This window comes from Monodon monoceros, unplaced genomic scaffold, assembly GCF_005190385.1.
Source record: "Monodon monoceros isolate NGI ecotype Baffin Bay Population unplaced genomic scaffold, NGI_Narwhal_1 Super_Scaffold_11, whole genome shotgun sequence".
NCBI classification, from domain to species: Eukaryota; Metazoa; Chordata; class Mammalia; order Artiodactyla; family Monodontidae; genus Monodon; species Monodon monoceros.
The window spans coordinates 55,234,265-55,257,009 of NW_021703767.1; the positions used below are offsets into that span (position 1 = coordinate 55,234,265).

The following is a 22,745-nucleotide window of genomic DNA, read 5'->3' on the forward strand; positions in this document are numbered from 1 at the left end:
GAAACAACCTGATATTGACTAATGGATAAAACCAAATCTGTTAGTCAGAAGTTTCCCAAAATATGTGGATCATGTTAAGATCTTCAAGATGAAGCAGAATTTAGTGAATCACATTTAAGGAAATTAATTTTGGATTAATTTTTTGGATGGTAGGGTTGACCTTAACTTTTTTTTTTTTTTCCTGTGGTACACGGGCCTCTCACTGCTGTGGCCTCTCCCGTTGCGGAGCACAGGCTCCGGACGCGCAGGGTCAGTGGCCATGGCTCACGGGCCCAGGCGCTCCGCGGCATGTGGGATCCTCCCGGACCGGGGCACAAACCCGCGTCCCCTGCATCGGCAGGCGGACTCTCAACCACTGCGCCACCAGGAAAGCCCGACCTTAACATTTTTAGACAGTCTTTCAGAATTAATTTCCTGAAAGTGTACTTGTGAATGAATCAGTTCACATGCAGACAAGCAGTTATCTCCAGTAAGCTGGTTCAATTTTGTCTAGCTCTGATGTGTATACACATTTTCTAGCACACTAAAGTTGATTCGGTATTTTATATCTTGGCACAAACTTGCTTAGATGAATAATTATAAAAATGTAAATGTAGTCAAGACTGAGGTTCAAAAAGCATTGAATTTTGAATTTGCTCTCTCAAATAGTGCTGAAGTTTTCAGTTTCATCGGAGCTCTGTTTGTATTAGCTGTGGTCACAAGAGCTGTAGAATGCCTTATAATTGCACTTTCATGGGTATTTTAAGATACACAGACTTTCCTCCCACTCTTCTCCAAAAGCATTCTTTGCAGTTCTCTGGTTACCTTAGTGATTCCAAAGTGGTACTGTGTATGGTCTATCTCCAAGGAGCCAAGTAATTCTTCAGTTGCTTTTCTGCTGCTCACAAACTTGCTCTTTGGAAAGGCCCTTTGGTTCAGAATGTAGTACCTAATTTAAAATAAGTAAAGAATAAATCCTGAGGTTGAGGTGCAAATAAAGAAAAATCTGGACAAGTGAGACAAAAGGAGGTATATATAGACTTCCACCCCTCCTACCAATATGTTCAATTTTCACAAAACTCTTGGTAGTAATAATGAGGATACGAGCAATAATTCCTTACTTTGGAATAATAGTTTGTACTTTTCATAGTGCTGTAGAGACCACCTCACTTGATTCTCGGCTCAATTAGGGAGGGAGGGAGAGAGAGATTAGGAGAAAGAGAAAGAAAGAGGCAGGCTTAAGTACATCTCTATCGTGCAGATAAGGAAACTGAAAAGCAGAGACGTCAAAGGTCTTTTCCAAGATTCCCTCACCCTAATGGTGAATTGGTGGAAAGCTAGAAATATACTTCTTAATTCTGACACAGGTACTCTTTCTACTCTACTCTACTTTGCTCACATTTGCTTGATCACCTATAATTTACACATTTAGAATCTGGGAAATAGAAAGCAAAGGTGCCTCTTCCGCCTTCTGCTGCACTCCCTGCTGGCTTCCTTCCTCTCACAGGATTGCAGTAAAGCAACAGCCTGCTTGGATGGCAGCTACGATTAAGTACATACAACATTTCAGAGACTCAATTCAGCCTCCATATCGTTCTTCTCTATATATTTCTTCTATATGTGGGTCTATTATCCAGTAATAGAGATTTAAGGATATTACAGCTACATAGATGTTGGATTTAAGGGGAAATAATAATGGAACTCTGTCATCATATATCTCACCGCCACCAAAACACATCGATCTGTAGTCTGGAGGATATCAACCAAACAAACAATGCATGCCTAAACACTCCAAGAGAAGAAAAAGAAATGGACTGCCACAGACTTCTTGGATCCTGGGATGTATGTTTACCTTTGTTTAAAATCAGCATACAGCAGTCGGTTTGGAAAACCTTCACTGCATATCCTGATCCCTTCCAAGACACCATTACAGCGCAGCTGCTGTAGAACCAAATAAGCATCCATTACATCTGAAGAAAAACGGTCACAATGAGTCCATGTCTAAAAAAATGCTTACCCTAGATTTTGTCCTAATTGCTGCATCTGAGGTTAAAAGAGTTTGAATCTAGTGTTCTCTACGTCATAAGGAAGAGGATTCACTCACTCCCAGCTTCATGGCACTCAAAGTACCCATCCTATTATGTAGGAGTCCCTGAATAGGATTTACCTGGAATGAAACCCTTAGTTCACAGTTAGTCGAGATTTTATAAGCAAACACTCCTAGAAGATGAAAAAAATACATCTTTGCTAGAATGTAAATGACTGGCATTATACCCATTTGCCAGCCAAAAACCAGCTAAAGAGGGGATAAAACACAAAAGAGAACTGGCATCTCCAAGTAAGAAGGGGAGGGATTACAAGAAGGGGGAATATAATGAAAGGAGAAGATGAGAACAGCCACAACATTGTGTTTACTGTTCTGTATTAGGAAAGAATGGGCCACATCCCGGCCTACTTTCTCTCCTGATTATCTTGAGAAAGCCTAAGTTGTATTCGATCGTATAAGCATTCTCCTAGTACCCCTTTGTTCCTGAGATGGAGCCCACTAGAACTGCAGCTGCAATCTCTGATAGGAGCCTTAGAAAAGCCAACCAATGAGCCACTGTATCTGGCTCTCAGCAAGGCTTCTGGAAGAAGCCAAGCAGCACTCTCCTAACAAAGACCTGCTAGAGTGTTATAAGGAAAATGGAATGAGATGATTCTCTGCTTATGCCCGGGGTCACAGAAATAAACTCTAAGCCATATATTCATAGTCCTGCACTCCCATCCCTTTCATAGACAGAAACAGATCATCTGTAAGAAGGAGCAGAAGCGGAGTTCTATGACACAATAGGGTCAAGCATGCTCATTCCCTTTAAGGACATATGAAGAACTGTTTTGATTAGATCATGAAGCTTTTCTTATGACTTTCTCTTAAGACTTAGGAAAAAAAAAAAAACCTGCTGAAATCAGAGCTGATTCGATGGGAGTCAACTAATAGGTAACAGAATTGCTCCAAAATAGAGGTAGCTAATTAGATTCCTTGCTAGATGGAAGCAGTGTCCCTAGATGCATTCAGAAACCCAGCTGATAAGAAACAATGAGGCAAAAACACACAGCGTGAATGCACATGAAGGGTTTGCATTGCAAAAACTCAAACTGCAGCATCATTGTTTAGCATCACACTTTCCCAGAATAGGTCACAGGCTGTCAAGATGGGAGTCTTAATTACAGGAGGTTAATAAAAATGCAAGGTACTACAGAACCTCAGAAATCAGAATCAACAACATCTGGCTACATATTCCAAGGGTGATTAGTGCTCTGAAGACATAAGTGCTTGTCACATATACAACTTTGAGGCTGACAGCCTCCAACCAAGCTCCACAGAAGCCTGTAATTCCAAACAGAAGCCTGGGAATCTTCAAATCCAAGATGTAAGGAAAGTGATCCATGTAATTAATATCTGTAAAAACTTTGTTTTGTTAATTAAAAACATAAATAATTCACCACCACCTATCTATCTCATCACCGCCCTAGCACCATCCATTCATCAAAAAGTATTCACTACAAAAGCCAAGAAATGGAAACATTCTAAGTGTCCACTGATGGATGAATGGATAAAAAAGTTGTGGTATATGTGTATAGTGGAATATTATTCAGCCATATAAAAGGAGGAAATCCTGCCATGTGTGATAACACAGAAGGACCTCGAGGGCATTATGCTAAGGGAAATAAGCCAGACAGAGAAAGACAAATACCATACAATCTCATTTATGGTTCTAGATATTTTCACCATAAGCTTCTTTGTCAAAAGCATTTTTGCTACAAATGTTTTCACCGCATAACTAATTGGCCATGCAGCAATTTTGCCATAAAAGATAAAATAACTGGTTGACAGTTTGGTTTCAACCGGTTGACAATTTGGTTTCATTTCTCCATTGACACAATACTCCCATTTTCTATACATGAATCTGAAAGAGGCTGAGGGCCTCAGAGGTGCAGAGTTGAACCCACATTTTCCATAGAACTTGGAACATCTACCAACAGACATGTGACAATATGCCAAGAACAAACAACAGTGTGGAAGGCTTTCATAACACAACACAAAGCTCAGTTACAAACATGTATCCTAGTATTTGGAAACCGATACCTCTCTCAATGAGGGAAGAAATTTTAGCAAAAAAGAAAATGTGTGATGCAGAACAAGGAGATGAATCAACAAGCCAAAAAATGTATAATGAACTATGAACAAAGACTTGGAAGATAAATGCTTAGGTTCAACCCACAAAGTAAAATCAGATATTTGTACCGTATTGTCGTGAATCTACACACATTTTAAATTTATTCAAATATTTTACAATAGTCTTTTTAATTTTGTTATATATTTTTCATGTTTCATTATGTCCTTTTTAATGTCCCTCTTTTATTTTTTGTTATTTTATCTTTTATGACAAAATTGCCTTATGGCCAATTAGTTATGTGGGGAAAACATTTGCAGCAAAAATGCTTGGGGCAAAGATGTTAATAGCAAAGAAGCTTATGGTGAAAATGCCAGACACACTCACTTAAATGTGGAATCTTCAAAAAAACAAACAAACTCATAGAAAAAGAGATTCGATTTGTGGTTACCAGAGGTGGGGTGGAGGAGTGGAACTTGGATGAAGGTGGTCAAAAGATACAAACCTCCATTTTTAAGATAAACAAGTACAAGGGATGTAATGTGCAACATGATGACTATAGTTAACACTGCAGTATGGTATGCTGAAAGTTATTAAGAGAGTAAATACTAAGAGTTCTCATCACAAGGAAACATTTTTTTTCTCTTTCTTTTTTTTGTATCTATAAGAGGCGATGGATGTCAACTAAACTTATAATCATTTCATGATGTATGTAAGGCAAACCATTATGCTGTATACCTTAAACGTATAGAGTGCTGCGTGCCAATTATATCTCAATAAAATTGGAAGAAAAATAAAATACTTCTTAAAAAGTATCTACTGCCCAGAAGTACATAACTAAAGAGACAGGTAGTTTTAAGGAGAGGGAAGATATTACTATTATGAAGGAAGACTAGAGGGAGTTCTCAACAATTAGAAATGGATTTAGAAACTCTCTTTATGGTCAATTTAGATAATTTGGAACAAATGATTTCCTTTATGCTTAAATATCTACTTTAATCCCCAAATTGATTATTCAATCCCTTCTTATTATACTTTGCCCTTGTAGACAATGGCACAGAAGCTCATCCACATTTTAGCGTGAAATTCAAGGAGGAATTTAAATGATAATGTCAACCATTCTAATGTTATCCAATTGAGTCTGCTTTGTGAAATCCTTCTGTATGTCCACTTGAATCTCAATTCAAAGGCAATCTTGAGGAGGTTTAAAAAACTCACTTTTAACTTATTTTAGCTTTTCTATCTGAAAATCCACCCTTATATAAAACAAACTGGTAAATATTTCATTAAAAGACATTCAACATAGCTTAAATCAAATGAATTTCCTAGTGTGGATTACAAAGAAATCTATTTACCTGACATTTTGTTCACATTGGGAGTTATGCATCTCAAAAATGAGGTGCTGTTGATTTCAGGTTAGTCATCAACTTATTTAGGTTTTCCTAAAACAGAGATCATAACCAACACAAAATCACTTTGCAAATCATTAAAAACACCAATCTATGTCACAAAAGTCTCCATGTTGACCAACTTAGTCTTAAAGCCAGATGCATAGCAACAATAAAATAATGAATTCAACATTCTTCCCTGCTTACCAAAATACATTATTTCCTTCCCTTGACAAGTCAATATTTATCTGACTGACATAGTTCTGTTGTGTATCATATCTACCTGTTTTAAATTTGGTAGCAATACTTTATGAATGGGCAATAAAATGGCTTGAAGAAAGAAACTGTTTCTCAAGTTTCCTGCCTGGAAAATTTTTATCTTAGCTCAGTTTCTCTGGAAGCAGAATCTGAGATGGAGATTCTCGTTCAAGAGATTTATTTGCAGAAGGAGGGAAGTACAGTAGGGCAGGGGGAGAAAAAAGCAGTGGTATAGACTCAGTTTAGTCTGAGTCCTGCAGAAGCTCTGAGCACAAATGCACCAATTATACTACAGTTGGTACCTCCTTGAGACAAGGGAGGGGCCAGAATCTGAAGAGGAGAGTAAGGAGACAGATTAGCTTCCCATTCGACCAAGGGCAATTCTGGCAACTGTGAGTTATTATGAGCTAATATTTTCATAAGTGGTAAGATGGGCTGATAAAGGGGATCTAAGTAGGACACTGACAGTGTCCACGAAAGTCCATTAATATCAAGATAATCTTTAACTTTTCCAACTTGGTTAACTTCAGATACTTTATCCTTATTTGAAGATGTAAAATTTCAACTAAGTAATAACATATGCAGATTGTGAGGTAGTTAATATATGAATAGATGCAATTAAAAATTACTTTATGCAGAGATGCAACCATTTGGAATGAAGCTCCTTTCTTGCCTTTCTTCTCCCCAAACTGTAGAGCTAAAATAAGAAGAAAAAAAGCACTAAAAAGGCCCTTTTTTGTCACATTACCAAACCCTGCTGATGAAAGCATAAATGTGTCAAAGTTCTAGAAGCAATATGGCTATGTCTACCAAAAGCTTTAAAAATATTCATGCCTCAACACAAAACTCTATTTCTGGTGCTTTTCCTTAAGGAAATAGGCAACTGTGCACAGATACTCACTGCAGCATTGTTTAGTCATTAAAAAAAATAATAAGCAAAAAATTTAAATGGCAACAAATGTCTACCAACAGGAGATTGGTTACTTAAATTATGAAAGAGTATGCGTACAATGAAACACTGCAATCTTTTAAAATGATGATGCAGATCCATATAACTGGCATGGGAAGATTGCTCGGATTTATTTTGAGAGAAAAATTAGGCTACAAAATTGTTTGTATATTATGATACTGAGTGTGTATACATGTTTTTAAGTGTGATTGTATTACGGGTGACTATATACATAAAAAATGTTGGGTAGAGTATACACTAAAATATTAGCAATTGTGATCTCTCTATGTGAGATCAAAGGTAACTTTTATGTTCCTCTTTTTAGTTTTTCTATATTGTCTGTGTTTGGGGCAACACTCATGCATTACTTCTGTAATTTATAAAAACAATCTATTCCCACTTTCTTGAAGCAAAGGAATCTATGCTAAGCCAAACTGTTTTACAAACATTTGTGTAGCGCTAACTCATGAAGGTACAAAAGCATAACAACAAAACCCATAGGCAATCTGGAAAAAAAGGGCCAGCTGTCAATATGAAAAACTGATAAAATACTCTCTAGCTTGAGTAGCAACTGTGCTGAGGCAGATGTCATGAAGTTTAATCACTGATGTCCTATTGACATGCCCCAAGCCTTCCAAGTGAATCACTTGACTTCTTTGTACTTCCCCATGGGAAGGGGATACTACTACCTTCCTTTAATTTTTTAAAAGAATTGTAACTGGTTTACAGTATTTGGATTCTCCAGAAGAAAGTATGGTTATTATGAGTAATTTAATTGGGATGAGTCAGAAACTTGGAGGCAAGTCCTTGTTCCGGGGGTCCTTAAAAAATAATGAAAAAGGACATTCTGGACAATTCTCTTCTATTTCAAAAGAACACAGCACAACCGGAAGAGTCAGAAAATAATTTCCTCTCTCATTCTCTGCCCAAACCACTCTCTGATTTCTTATGACCAGAGAATTACTCATCTGGGAGCCATACACTTATGTGGCCACTATTTATCAGACTTCTCAGAGGTACTTTAGAAGCTATTAGAATCAAGCAAACGCACTACCTGCAGATTTTCAAGGTCCATACCCAATAGATTCCATTTCTCAAGCTCCTCTTGAGGCGGGCCAACAGGATTTCAGGCATGCTTCTGAATTATGTCATCATGTGCTAATGCGGCTGGGAAGTGCTAAATTCTCTCCATTCCCTGGCCATGCCATCAGGAGTCCCAAAGCAGGCAACAGGGGACAGGAGTGAGCTTGAAGCTGGGTGTAAGACAAGAGGGTGAGAATGTCAGAAAGTAAGAGGACACATCCCACTTAAAGAACAGCTAGTACAGTTTGCCCCATTGCTACAAGGGCATCTGAAACCAGACTGGCCGGATTTTCTATTTTCCCATAATTTCCATTTTTCAAAAGAAAAAGGAAATCCAAATGTGTACGCGAGAACTTCCAATTTTTTTTTTTTAATCAGTGTGGACCAAACGTGTTTGAAGACCAGTTCTGCTCAGGAGATGCCAGTCTGGCAGCTATGAACTGTGACAACTGTGTCCCTCTGCTGCTGGCAGTAGTCCAGACGTGAGGGTAATGGCAGCAACCTGGCCTCTGTGTCCTCCAAGGCTTTGTATCACGGTGCAGAAGTCTGAATTGGATCCTGAATCCAGGTAGCCTGTCCATCTCTCTGTTTTGTTTGTTTCCAGAAGACAGTGAGAGTGGAATAGGCACGAGGCTAGTAAGCACAAGTCCTGTTTCCTACCTTGCCTTTGCCATTTAGTAGTGTTAAATTAACGAAGCAAGGAGGCCATCAGACTGAGGTGGCTCTAATGCTGTGTGGCAGCCTATGTAAGCAAACAAAATCTAAGTCTATTAATGCCCCAAGGTTACCAAATCAAAATGCTAAGGACAACCAATCACAAACAGCCAACTGGGCTTTAGATACAGCTAAATCAATAATTTCTTTACTTTGCTTCTACCTTTTTTCTATAAAAGTCTCTCCCTGAGCTCCTGTGGGTGGAATGCTGTTAACCACTTCTGATTTGATGCTGCCAATTTCAATTGCTTTTTCCTCAAGTAAACTCTTAAAAATTTTAATATGCCTGAGTTTACCTTTCAACAGTAGATTTGTGAAACTTTAATTCTGTATTTGCTCCTATAAGATAGGGAGAGATTTCCCTTTACATGAATCTAAAAGGGCTAGGACAAGGATTGAGTAAGATAATGTATCTAAAAGTGCTTTGTAAATTACAGACTACTAAACAAGATTGGTTGTTAGTTGGTCAGCAAGTATTTATGGAGTGCCTGCTAAACAGGCATCTGCTACATGCTTGAGGATACACTTGAACAAGTGAGACATAATCTCTGCTCTCATGAAGCTTACAAAAACCCCATTACTATAATATAAAAGCACTGTGAAAGAGAATTCCAAGATATTTGGGGGATATGTATTAAAGGAGCTTGTTATCTCTCCCAAATCACTTATCAAAACATGGTTTTCTGCTGTCTCTTCAGCTTGGTTAAGTAGAAGATAAAAGCAGGCTGGAGCAGTCTCCTTGAAATCTATCTACCTTAGAGCACCATTTCCCCGAAAAACCACCAGCCAGAGGACGGAAAGGCTAATAAGAGGGGATGACGCAGACCACAGGGATCAAACACAGATATCACAAGAAAGAAGCCAGGATTTTATAAGTGCTGAGGCAGACATGGGTTCCATTCGGAGGCTGAAAAATTGAGGAAGATTTTTCAACTCACCAGTGTTGGTACTGATGTAATTTTCAAAGAGTTTTGCCAGGAGTCTGTTGGACGACTTCTGAAATACAGCCACCACTGTTTCATTAAGAAAGGCTTTGTTCTTTTCAAGCCAGCCACTGATGTTATAAGGCACCTTTGGAAAGGCATGCAGTTCAGGTAACAAAAGAGGTGAATGCATAAGTTACTTAGAAAATTGTGTATCCCTTTTAAAAAAATCATAAATTGTGTGGGTCCTTTAATTTTAAATCAGTTTGATGTAACAGTACTGAATAAATACTCCAGAAATCTATGTGCAACCCAAAGAGATTCTCAGGCTTTACCATTTACATTGTGGAAAGAAAGGACGAGAAGGGGAGGGAGAGAGAGGGAGAAAGAATCAGGGAGGGAAAGAAACACCAAGGAGAGGGAGGAAGAAATAGATGGCGTTTCCAGGAGAAACAATTCACATCAGCCCTCCTTCATAGGCAAGAATAGACGCAATAAAACAACTGTCTCTGACACACAGTGAGCATTCCAAAAACATTATCAATGATATTTTACTATAAATATCATTATAATTAATATTTAAGGATATCAAAGAAGAGATTTACAAGCATATCTAGGTACAACTGGCAGGTCATTTTTAGGTCAAAGTATTATTTTATCCTTCGTCAGTTCTCTTTTTGTGCCATTCAGAATTACTGACCAGAAGCATAAAAGCAGAAAGAAGGGGCATGTGCATGCACACATACACACACACACACACACACACACACACACACACACACACACACTCCAGTGGGGAAATGAGGAGAGGGAGTGAGGGTTATTAGGAATCTTTGTTGGTCATAGTTTGGAGACCATTACTTCACAGTACTCTTTATGAGAGAAGGGAAAAAAAATCTTCAATAAAAAGATCAATTGAAATCACTCATTCACACAATGTTAAGTTGAAAGGAAGGACAAGTAAGGAAAAGCCCATGTCTTTGATGGTCTCCATAACTTTCTGAAGCTGTCTTACTTTGAGTTGGGGTGACAGAGTCGATTTTGAGATTTTTGACCTCTGTTATTATAGTATGGGTGTTTCATATCCTAAGTGCTAAAAGGCTACACCAACTTTTTTGGGGGACCTGAGATTTATTTTGTTCATCTCTCTAATCTAAACTTTACTTATATATTATCTAAGGGTTTGGGCTGAGTACATTTGAAACAGAGGCAGGAAAATTCAGGGCTGAGGGTCTAGAGGTAACTTACCACTCCTGCACAATGGACAAGGTCAAAGTGAGCTTCATATTTCTTCTTATTGTCAGGCTTGGGCTTCTGGAAATGAACTGGCTTTCCAAAATGGTTGTCAGAAAGTTTGGTCTTGAAAGTCACATCTGCAGCCTGATGAAACATACATTCCTCTTCAAGGATGGAAAAGATGCCCATTGGCTGTTGGAGATACAGATGAACAGCAGCTGAAAAAAACACCAGTAAGCAGTATTTTCAGTAGAGGGTCAATGTAAATTCTTTCCTATGAACCTAATTAGTCGACAAGGAGAAAGGAGATTCACTACATATAATTAGCCAATCATCCATTCAACAAATATTTATTAAATACCTACTAGGTACCAGGCACCAGCAGGAGCTGGGGATGAAGCCATGAGCCACATTCACAAAGTGTCTGTCCTCAGGGTACTTACATTCTAGTGGAGCAGACAGACAATAAACAAGTAAACACTAAATAAATAACTTAGTTTCCCATAAAGGCTCTGAAGAAATCATGCAAAGTAAAGAGAGAGAATGACTGGGGCTATGTGAGAGCTATTTTAGTAGGAGAGTCCAGTAAAACCCTCTGACCTGAATGAGAAGAGCAAATCCTGAGAAGACCTATGTACAACTGTACTGGGCAGAAAAACGAAGAGTGCAAAGGCCCTGAGGCAGGACCACCCTTGGCAAATTTCAGGTCCTACCAGAGGCAAGTGTGGACAGAGCAGAGCTAGTCGGAGGGAGTGCGTGGAAGGAGAGATGCAGTACTGGATCCCAAAGGCTTTATAGGCCATGGTAAGACATTTGGATTTTACTTTCAGTGTAATGGGAGGCCTTTGGAGATTTTTAAAGTGATGTGATTTAATTAATACTTGAAAAGGATTATTTGTTTAGAAGTGGTTGGCAAAGTAAAGCCTATGGGCTAATCCTGCCTATGGTCTGTATTGGAAAGCCGGTGAGCTAATAATGGTTTTTACATGTTTAAAGGGTTGTTTAAAAAAGCAAACAAGGAAGGATATGTGATAGAAAACTGATGACAGCATCAGAAAGCTTTTCCTCTAAAGAGCCATACAGTAAAGCTCTTAGACTTTGTGGGCCACAGAGTCTCTGCTGCTCCTTTGCCATCAACTCAGTCATTTCAGTCCTGAAAGCACTAATTGACGATATGTAAATAAAACAGGTGTGACAATGTTGCATTCAAACTTTATTTACAAAAATAGGCTACAGGCTGACTTTGGCCCACAGGGCCATAGTTTGCTGAACGCTGATCTAGTTGATTGATAGTGTTGGAGACTGTGAGAGGTCACTGAAACGTGATGCTGGTGGAGAGTAGAGCTGAGTCATAGCTTGCTGATGGATAGAACGTGGGGTGTAGTAGAAAGAGGAAGGATGACCAGGTTTTGGTTTGAGCAAATGGGTAGTGGATGCTGCCATTAACCAATATAGGGTATATAGACATGGGGAAAAACAGGTATGCGGGGGGGGAAGATGAAGGATTCCTACATTTGCAAATCTATTTGTGGATTTGTATGTTCATTTATCTACTCCACAAACATTTTTGAAATGCCTTCTATGAACAAATCACTGTACCAAACACTTTGGGTTATAACAGAAAAATCAGACATGGGCTCTGGCTGCAGAGCATCTACTGAGAAGACAAGACATGCACATAATATGTAGACTACAAAGCAAACAGAAAATGTCATGAGAGTTCCAAGATAGAACCATGACCCCTTGGTCCAACAACATAGATTTCATGATTCTCTACCAATCCTTTGTACCTAAGAACCACAAATGCTCAGGTTTGGGAGAGACATTATAGGTCTGGCCCAACCCACCGAAAAGCTCCTTGTATTCCATTTAGAATTTCCCTCTAAAAAGTAGGTTAGCCTATGCTTGAATATTTTCATGGAGAAGGAACACACCAACTCCGAGTCAAGGCTTTGGCTGGGTGATATATGAAAAGAAAATTTGTTTGTGGTTTAGAATCCTTTGTTCAAAATTATGCCACTGGAGCATACGAATGGGTCTAATTTGGATTATTACATTCTTGAAGAACATGTTTTTTATCCACCTGAGTCTATCATTCTAATATACGGACTATGGTTTTCTACCTTTTGTCTAGTCTCATAGACTTAGAATCTGCACTTTATAGAAAATGTATTGAATGACATTCCATCAATAACTCTTGTACTGAAGGGCTCTGGCACATCTTTCCTCCCAAGCATCCAGGTGGGGGGTGATGCAGTGAGTAAATATGCAAAGTCTTGCTGCTGGCAGCACTGACCTTGCAAGTTCTTGGCAAAGTGAGAAATGTGGAGGAGAACAAGCAGGAGGAAGGAGAACCTGATAAAACTAAACAATTGAGTCACCGGTCCACATCGGTCTTAGAGGTGCGGACTCCATCTTGTATTGCATATTTTCCTACCACAGAAATAGTCAACCTTCAGTGAACACTAGAATGAATCATTTTAAAACGTAAGCATCTCCTGGGATGGTGCCTGTTAACAAGAGGGATGTGGCAAAGCCTCACAAGGAGCAGCAGCCCCCATCTCCAGCAGAGCCACCTTCCATACATGAGGACCATCGTGTCCCTGGGACACCAATGAAGCCATCTTCTGTTTGGAGATGAATGGATGTTTTATGCAAAGCAAGTAGATGTCACAGCTCAAAATGTAACAATTAAACCACTGAGGAGGGAAAAAACGCTATTTCTTCAGGGTCTTCTCTATTTCTCCAATGCTTAGGAAGTATAAAACTCCTAATAAATATGAGGCCTTCTAGCAAATTAATTTCCAAATAGGTCAGGAAAAAAAGTAATTATGTTCTGTCCCGTAGCATCAATTGTCTTCTAGCACACAGTATATGGTCTAAGTCAGTTGCCCTGACTCTGAACATTAATGCTGTAACCTCTCCTTCTTCAAATCTTATCAATTCTGCCTTCCTCTCTTTTTACATCTGTTACTTTCTTATTATTTCCATGTCTGCTGTCCTGATTCAGGGCCTCTATTTCTCACCTGCTGTAATAGCTTCTTAATTGCCCCAACTCTAGCTTTCCTCCCATCCCAGACCCCATACATAAACCCACCAGATTTAACCCAAGCATCTCTGACTGCCCCATTGCCCGATGTGGAAACTTCTCTGGCTCCCCATTGCCTAAAAAACTGTCAAAATTCATTAAGATCCCTTCCCAGCCTGACCCTCCTTTTTTACTTCTAGATACTTCTGTCTGTACACTCCAAGCTCTAAGCAGATTTTGAAATGTGTCCATTGCTTTCCTTCTCTAAGGCTTTGCTCTTGCCTGTCCCTTCACATGCTCACAATCTTCCTCTTTTCACCTGCTGAAATCATATCCATTTCTTCAGACCCAGATGAAATTTTACCCCCCTTCCCAGCAGGCCTTCCTAGATTCCTGCAGGCAGAGGTGACCTCTGCTCTTCTGAGCTCTGTGGGCCTTTGTCTGTGCCTTTACTGCATTTATCCTGACACATATTTCTACATTTATTAGACTTACAAATCTCCTATTTGACTGCATACATCCTAAGGGCAAGTGCTATTTTTAACAAATGCTTAAGTTTTCCACAGCATTTCATTCAAAGTTTTATAAATAGTAATGTAGTATTAGGCCTAAAATTAAGGTCCAATATTTTGTGGGCTTTGACATCAGGGGAACACCAGGAGAGCCTCAAATGACCTGATCAGGGGTTCCCCTCCCCATGTTCTACAGTGGGTTATGTCCTCCAGCCATGCAACATTCTTTATCATGGGAACAGGCACAGAGCCTGCTTATTCTTTTTTGTTTTTTTTTTTAAATTTTATTTATTTATTTATTTTTGGCTGCACTGGGTCTTTGTTGCTGCACACGGGCTTTCTCTAGTTGCAGCGAGCGGGGGCTACTCTTCGCTGTGGTGCACCGGCTTCTCATTGCAGTGGCTTCTCTTGTTGTGGAGCACGGGCTCTAGGTGTGCAGGCTTCAGTAGTTGTGGCACACGGGCTCAGTAGTTGTGTCTCATGGGCTCTAGAGCGCAGGCTCAGTAGTTGTGGTGCACGGGCTTAGTTGCTCTGCGGGCATGTGGGATCTTCCCGGACCAGGGCTCCAACCCGTGTCCCCTGCATTGGCAGGTGGATTCTTAACCACTGCGCCACCAGGGAAGTCCCAAGCCTGCTTATTCTTGAGCAAGGGATTTCAGTTACCTGCCAGCCCATATTCAAACAAGCCAATCACATCCTCCAGTGGGAATTAGTGTCACCTCACCCTATTATTACTACAAAGCCTGGCTCCCACAGCTCTCGCTTTTTCATTCTGCTCCCAAGTGCAACTTCCATGTGACCTCCTCCCCCAGGCTGTGAGTATATGTGACTTATAAGCTGCTGTCAATCTCATCTGTCTAGTGTCAGGTGTCATATGTTCAGTCATTCCCATAACCCTAGGATAGGAATCCCTCTCTCACCAGTGGAGTGAGGGGGAAGTGATCAAAACAAGTAGTTGCTAAATACATTTACTTGTTAAACTTTGAAAACCAGTAAAATTTTGGTCTTAAGACATCTTTGCAATTATATCCTCAGTACCTTGAGTGCCAGGATGATGTCTCTGGCTTGTATTTCTCACAACCCTTAGCAGAGTAGGTCCTGAGGTGACTAAAATCTAGGTCTCAGCAAATTTCTGTTAAGGAATTGATTGATGGGCGAACACTAAGACATACAGGTTCGAGCTTTGGGACCTGGGCTGCTTTGCTGTGGGCAATAGTTAGGCAGAAAGTAAGAGTTGTCAGCCAAAAAACACAATGTTATATGTTTAAAGAAAATATTCATGTGCATACAAGGGATAACAAACTAGATATTAATGTGATCCACTTTATAATAAAAACACCAGAATTAGCATATCCAAAGAACTCTACTTGGGAGACAACAACAGTCATTGCCAGGATGCTACCAGGATTTAAATATTTTAGAAACTTCTATGGGATATCTGACACCTTTGACTATTGGCATGTGGAAACATCCTGTTGTCTGACCATGGATAGAAACAATCACAAGTTATTTGGGTCAAGTCAGACAAATAAGGTGAAAAATGTGACAAAGTTGGTAATACAGTTTGGACTCGAAAACAGTTAAGATGATCAGTATTGAAGTTAATTTTCTCTCAAAGATAGTAACAATCTAACAATTTATCCCAATCCCCGTCCCATGAGGGACTTTTTCCAAAAGGGCTGAATTATTGGAAGAAGGATGTAGCCTCTCAAGGTGACTCATTGAAGGGGCAACAGTTTTTAAATATATAATTTTGGATGTATTTGTTTTAAAAAATAATAAAAATAATCTCTTTACCAATACCTAATGTAAAACCATAAATGTAATCAATGTTAATACTTTGATATGTAAATTATTGATGTTCAAGTTCTAAACAAACTAGAATGTTTCAAGTAATCAGATAAGTGTGAGCTAATCCTGTAATAGATCTGTTCACTGCATATGTATAGAAAAAGATTACTGTATGTTTGAAGACCAAATTAACAAAGTTGGTATGAAAATAAGTTTTTTTAGTTTGATATAAACTTTTCTGTACATGTAAAAACACAAAACTTACATGTATGAAAATCTCTCTTTTCCTGATATACACACACACAGATGCATTCTATAAGACATATTATATGTATTGATGTATTTTAGTTCCTTTGAACTTTGAAAACTTCCCATGATGCCTCTGTTTCAAGGAGTGAGTTTGATCATTAATATCTCCTACAAATTTCCTTCACGTACCCGAGTAAACACAATGATCTTTTCAAAATATAGAATCATTTCAAGAAACATTTTGGTATTCTGCATTTGCCTGACCTGAACACCTTTGAAATCATTCACAGGAAACCAAAGACTTATCTTTTCCTTCTATCACCTGCTCAGTTTTGTTGTTTTTTTTCTCATTTTATCATATCAGTAGAAAGTACAACAGGAAATTACATCTAGGTTGCTAGTGTCTTATTTGGAATAACCTTGTCATAAATAAGATAACAGGCTTAAGATCAACTACAAACCAGTAGCATTCACAGGGCTATTAGGATCTGAATAATGTCTGCATCCCACCTTCCTGCCTGAACACAGTATCTTGTCATAATCAGAGTAAGTAGATATTATAGGTGACAATTGCCCAAAGTTAAATCTGCCCCTAGAAGGAGCTCCAGTTCTATTGTTTCATTTCTAATTAGGAAACTATAGCTTTAATAATGCCACCAAACATTTACCAGATCATGGTTGGGTCATTATTATCATTATTTTTAATCAGCTCACAAGCTAGTTCATTATCATTATTTTTTTAATCAGCCTGTCCTCCCCCCCCAGGAAGTTCACTGGTTATAAAACAAGAAAAATCAATGTGATGTCCACTCCTGTTAGGAATAATGGCTACTATCAAGGAAGATTTAGTTTCATCTAAGTCTAACATATAAAATGGGTGGGACAGTGATTGATGCAATCTGGACCCCACAAAGGACAGTGAAAGGTCGGTCACCTTTGCCCCTTCCTGACAGGGTTGATGAGAATCAGATGTGACAGCATAGCATAGCTGCCTAGACCTGTGTCCAGAATTCACTGCAATCCATGGCTATAGCAAGACACAAGGGCATGTAGCTGCTCACACCCCACCATGCTTGCTCCTTTGGACAAAGCCACAGGAAAAACTATACTGAATTTCCCCAGAAAATCTGGCTTATCTTTTCCAGAACACATGGAAAGAGTTCAAAGTAGAGGAACATCATCGAATTCAGAAACCATACACTGCAGCTAATTTACTAATAAGCCATGAAGTATTGTCATAAATTACTTAAACTAACTGGTACTCGTCCAATTAAATGAACAAACTACATCCTTCAAGGTAGAGGCCTTGAGGATTTATGGCAATGGTTTGTTTGCATGCTAATTTGCCAAATTTTGTTAAGCTGCTCTGGGTCTACTCATGCACCTTATGTTAATCAGCCAGGCCCTACAGGGTTCATCTTTTCAGCTCTGTGTTTTTCCAGTCAAGAACAGGACCCTTTTTCATCTCAACAAGTTTCCTCACCTATTAACAGTGGAGGTCGTGCGTAAGCAGCAAATGTGTAGCGACAGTGTGAGTTAGAGATGATGGAGTAGGTAACTGACGTGAGAGTTTAGTTAGGATGCCATGGGGCTGCACAAAAAAGAACATTAAGAGAAAATGTGCAGAGCTCTCCTGCTCTATTTCCCATCCCCTTCACAGAGCCTGGGTCCTGACATGGATCAACATGGCAGGCAGGGACAAGTCTCCTTAAACAAAGATGGATGAGGAGAAAAACACGCATCACCTTCTCAATGAGATCTTTGCAGGCTTGCAAGTCCAGGCCAAACTCAATGGACACCCAGTCAATGCCTTCTCTCCTCTTTTCCTCTTGCTCCATAACCAGCATGTGCTGACTGAAGAACTGTTGTAAATTTTCAGTGGTAAAATTAATGCAAATTTCTTCAAGGCTGTTATACTTCAAGGCTGTGATTAGGTAGGAAGAAGAGATAAAATTGAGAAAATGGTTATTATTGAAGGTGATGGTTAATTAACTTGATTGTGGTGATTATTTCACAGTGTATATGTGCACCAAATCATTAAGTTGTGCTACTTAAATATATATATTTTTTAGTTGTCAAATATAACTCAATAAAAAAATGAAATAAAATTGAGGTCCACTTGGAAAAATGTAAAGAGAAAACCATAACCACCATCATATGTTGGCAAATAGACCCAATAAGTAAAAATAGCACAATTAAATTCTTACCTCCTTCATCTATACCTGCAAACTAAAGATTATGACAGTCAAATAACACTTAATGATACCACAATTCAAAATCATAAAAGATATCTTTACCTCTATTTAAGGCTGAATTAACTTCTTAGCACTATTAATTATAATAATATTTATTGTTATTTGTTATAGCTTTTTCCAACCAAAATAACTCTTCAGGTTTGCACAGAATGAATCTCACCATGCTTTGACTAAATTTTCTGAAATTCAATCCACATAGTCTAATCTCCTTGTAAATATACATTGACTTCATTCTTACTAAATATACTTACATTAAGCATCTCAAAACCAGCTATGTCAAGAATGCCAATGAAGATTAGCTTCAAGATGGTGAACAAGTAAGACATGGAGATCACCTTCCTCCCCACAAATACATCAGAAATACATCTACACGTGGAACAGCTCCTACAGAACACCTACTGAACGCTGGCAGAAGACCTCAGACTTCCTAAAAGGCAAGAAACCCCCCACGTACCTGGGTAGGGCAAAAGAAAAAAGGGAAAACAGAGACAAAAGAATAGGGACGGGACCTGCACCAGTGGGAGGGAACTGTGAAGGAGGAAAGGTTTCCACACACTAGGAAGCCCCTTCACTGGTGGGGACGGGGGGGTGGCGGGGGTGAAGCTTCAGAGCCACGGAGAAGAGCGCAGCAACAGGGGTGCGGAGGGCAAAGCGGAGAGATTTTCGCACAAAGGATCGGTGCCGACCAGCACTCACCAGCCCGAGAGGCTTGTCTGCTCACCTGCCGGGGCGGGCGGGGGCTGCAAGCTGAGGCTCGGGCTTTGGTTGGAGCGCAGGGAGAGGACTGGGGTTGGCTGCGTGAACACAGCCTGAAGGGGGCTAGTGCACCACAGCTAGCCGGGAGGGAGTCCGGGAAAGTCTGGAGGTGCCGAAGAGGCAAGAAACTTTTTCTTACCTCTTTGTTTCCTCGTGCGCGAGGAGAGGGGATTCAGAGCACCGCCTAAACGAGCTCCAGAGACGGGTGCGAGCCACGGCTATCAGCACGGACCCCAGAGACGGGAGCCTGTGCAGCCCGCCACTGCCAGGGTCCCATGATCCAGGGACAACTTCCCCGGGAGAATGCACGGCGCGCCTCAGGCTTGTGCAATGTCATCCTGGCCTCTGCCGCCGCAGGCTCGCCCCACACTCCATGCCCCTCCCTCCCACTGCCCTGAATGAGCCAGAGCCCCCGCATCAGCGGCTCCTTTAACCCCGTCCTGTCTGAGCGAAGAACAGACGCCCTCCTGCGACCTACACGCAGAGGCGGGGCCAAATCCAAAGCTGAACCCCTGGAGCTGTGCGAACAAAGAAGAGAAAGGGAAATTTCTCCCAGCAGCCTCAGGAGCAGCGGATTAAATCTCCACAATCAACTTGATGCACCCTGCATCTGTGGAATACGTGAATAGATAACGAATCAACCCAAATTGAGGAGGTGGACTTTGGGAGCGACGATATATACATATTTTTTCCCTTTTCCTCTTTTTGTGAGTGTGCATGTGTATGCTTCTGTGTGTGATTTTGTCTGTATAGCTTTGCTTTTACCATGTGTGCTAGGGTTCTGTCCATCAAATTTTTCTTTTTTTTTTTTTTAGTATAGTTTTTAGCACTTGTAATTGGTGGATTTGTTTTTTGCTTTGGTTGCTCTCTTCTTTCTTTCTTCTTTTTTATTACTTTTTACATTTTTTTATTTTTAATAATTATTTTTTATTTTAATAACTTTGTTTTATTTAATTTATTTTTCTCATTCTTTCCTTCTGTTTTCTCCCTTTTATTCTAAGCTGTGTGGATGACAAGCATCTGCGTGCTCTGGCTAGGTGTCAGATTTGTGCCTCTGAGATGGGAGAGCCAAGTTCAGGACATTCGTCCATCAGAGACCTCCCAGCTCCACGTAATATCAAACGGCGAAAATCTCCCACAGATCTCATTTTCAACATCAAGACCCAGCTCCACTCAACGAACAGCAAGCTACAGTGCTGGACATCCTATGAAAAACAACTAGCAAGACAGGAACACAAACCACCCATTAGCAGACAGGCTCCCTAAAATAATATTAAGGTCACAGACACCCCAAAACACACCACCGGACGCAGACCTGCCAACCAGAAAGACAAGATCCAGTCTCATCTACCAGAACAGAGGCACTAGACCCCTCCACCAGGAAGCCTACATAATCCACTGAACCAACTTTAGCCACTGGGGGCAGACACCAAAAACAACAGGAACTACAAACCTTCAACCTGCAAAAAGTAGACCCCAAACACAGTAAGTGAAGCAAAATGTGAATACAAAGAAACACAAAGCAGATGAAGGAGCTAGGTAAAAACCCACCAGACCGAACAAATGGAGAGAAAATAGGCAGTCTACCTGAAAAAGAATTCAGAGTAATGATAGTGGAGATAATCCAAAATCTTGGAAATAGAATGGAGAAAATACTAGAAACTTTTAACAAGGAACTAGAAGAACGAAAGAGCAAACAAACAATGATGAACAACACAATAAATGAAATTAAAACTTCTCTAGAAGGAATCAGTAGCAGAAAAACTGAGGCAGAAGAATGGATAAGTGACCTGGAAGACAAAATAGTGGAAATAACTGCTGCAGAGCAGAATAAAGAAAAAAGAATGAAGATAATAGAGGACAGCCTCACAGACCTCTGGGACAACATAAAACGCACCAGTATTCGAATTATAGGGGTCCCAGAAGAAGAAGAGAAAAAGAAAGGGACTGAGAAAATATTTGAAGAGATTATAGTTGAAAGCTTCCCTAACATGGGAAAGGAAATAATTAATCAAGTCCAGGAAGCGCAGAATGTCCCATACAGGATAAAACCAAGGAGAAACACGCCAAGACACATATTAATCAAACTAGCAAAAATTAAATACAAAGAAAAAATATTAAAAGCAGCAAGGGACAAACAACAAATACCATACAAGGAATCCCCATAAGGTTAACAGCTGATCTTAGAGCAGAAACTCTGCAGGCCAGAAGGGAGAGGCAGGACATATTTAAAATGATGAAAGGAAAGAAACTACAACCAAGATTACTCTACCCAGCAACGATCTCATTCAGATTTGACGGAGAAATTAAAACCTTTACAGACAAGCAAAAGCTAAGAGAATTCAGCACCACCAAAGCAGCTTTACAACAAATTCTAAAAGAACTTCTCTAGGCAGGAAACACAAGAGAAGGAAAAGACCTACAATAACAAACTCAAAACAATTAAGAAAATGGTAATAGGAACATACATATCGATAATTACCTTAAATGTAAATAGATTAAATGCTTCCACCAAAAGACATAGACTAGCTGAATGGATACAAAAACAAGATCCGAACATAGGCTGTCTACACAAGACCCAATTCAGACCTAGGGACACATACAGACCAAAAGTGAGGGGATGGAAAAAGATATTCCATGCAAATGGAAATCAAAAGAAAGCTGGAGTAGCAATTCTCATATAAGACAAAATAGACTTTAACACAAAGACTATTACAAGAGACAAAGAAGGACACTAAATAATGATCAAGGGACCAATTGGAGAAGAAGATATAACAATTGTAAATATCTATGAACTCAACAAAGGAGCACCACAATATATAAGGCAAATGCTAACAGCCAAAAAAGGGGAAAATGACAGTAACACAATCATAGTAGGGGATTTTCACACCCCACTTTCACCAATGGACAGATCAACCAAAGAGAAAATAAATAAGCAAAAACAAGTTTTAAATGATACATTAAACAAGATGGACTTAATTGATATTTATAGGACATTCCATCCAAAAACAACAGAATACACTTTCTTCTCAAGTGCTCATGGAACATTCTCCAGGATAGCTCATATCTTGGGTCAGAAATCAAGCCTTGGTAAACTTAAGAAAATTGAAATCATATCAAGTATCTTTTCTGACCACAACACTATGAAACCAGATATCAATTACAGGAAAAAATCGGTAAAAAATACAAACACATGGAGGCTAAACAATACACTACTTAATAACCAAGAGATCACTGAAGAACTCAAAGAGGAAATCAAAAAATACCTATAAACAAATGACAATGAAACCACAACAATCCAAAACCTGTGGGATGCAGCAAAGGCAGTTCTAAGATGGAAGTTTATGGCAATAGAGTCCTACCTTAAGAAACAGGAGGAATCTCAAATAAACAACCTAAACTTACACCTAAAGCAATTAGAGAAAGAGGAACCAAAAAACCGCAAAGTTGGCAGAATGAAGGAAGTC

The 22,745-nt window shown here is 39.6% G+C and overlaps 1 protein-coding gene across 1 annotated transcript in view; it reads right to left on the reverse strand.

Annotated features, from left to right (window-relative positions):
* The window catches only part of MYH15 (myosin heavy chain 15), a 186,117-nt gene that overhangs the window by 99,274 nt on the left and 64,098 nt on the right, over positions 1–22,745 (reverse strand). The window contains 9 exon segments of the mRNA XM_029213706.1: positions 805–928; positions 1,832–1,949; positions 5,492–5,527; positions 5,530–5,578; positions 6,412–6,479; positions 9,467–9,599; positions 10,700–10,879; positions 18,013–18,183; positions 18,774–18,817. Coding sequence (XP_029069539.1) covers positions 805–928; positions 1,832–1,949; positions 5,492–5,527; positions 5,530–5,578; positions 6,412–6,479; positions 9,467–9,599; positions 10,700–10,879; positions 18,013–18,183; positions 18,774–18,817 — 923 coding nt within the window.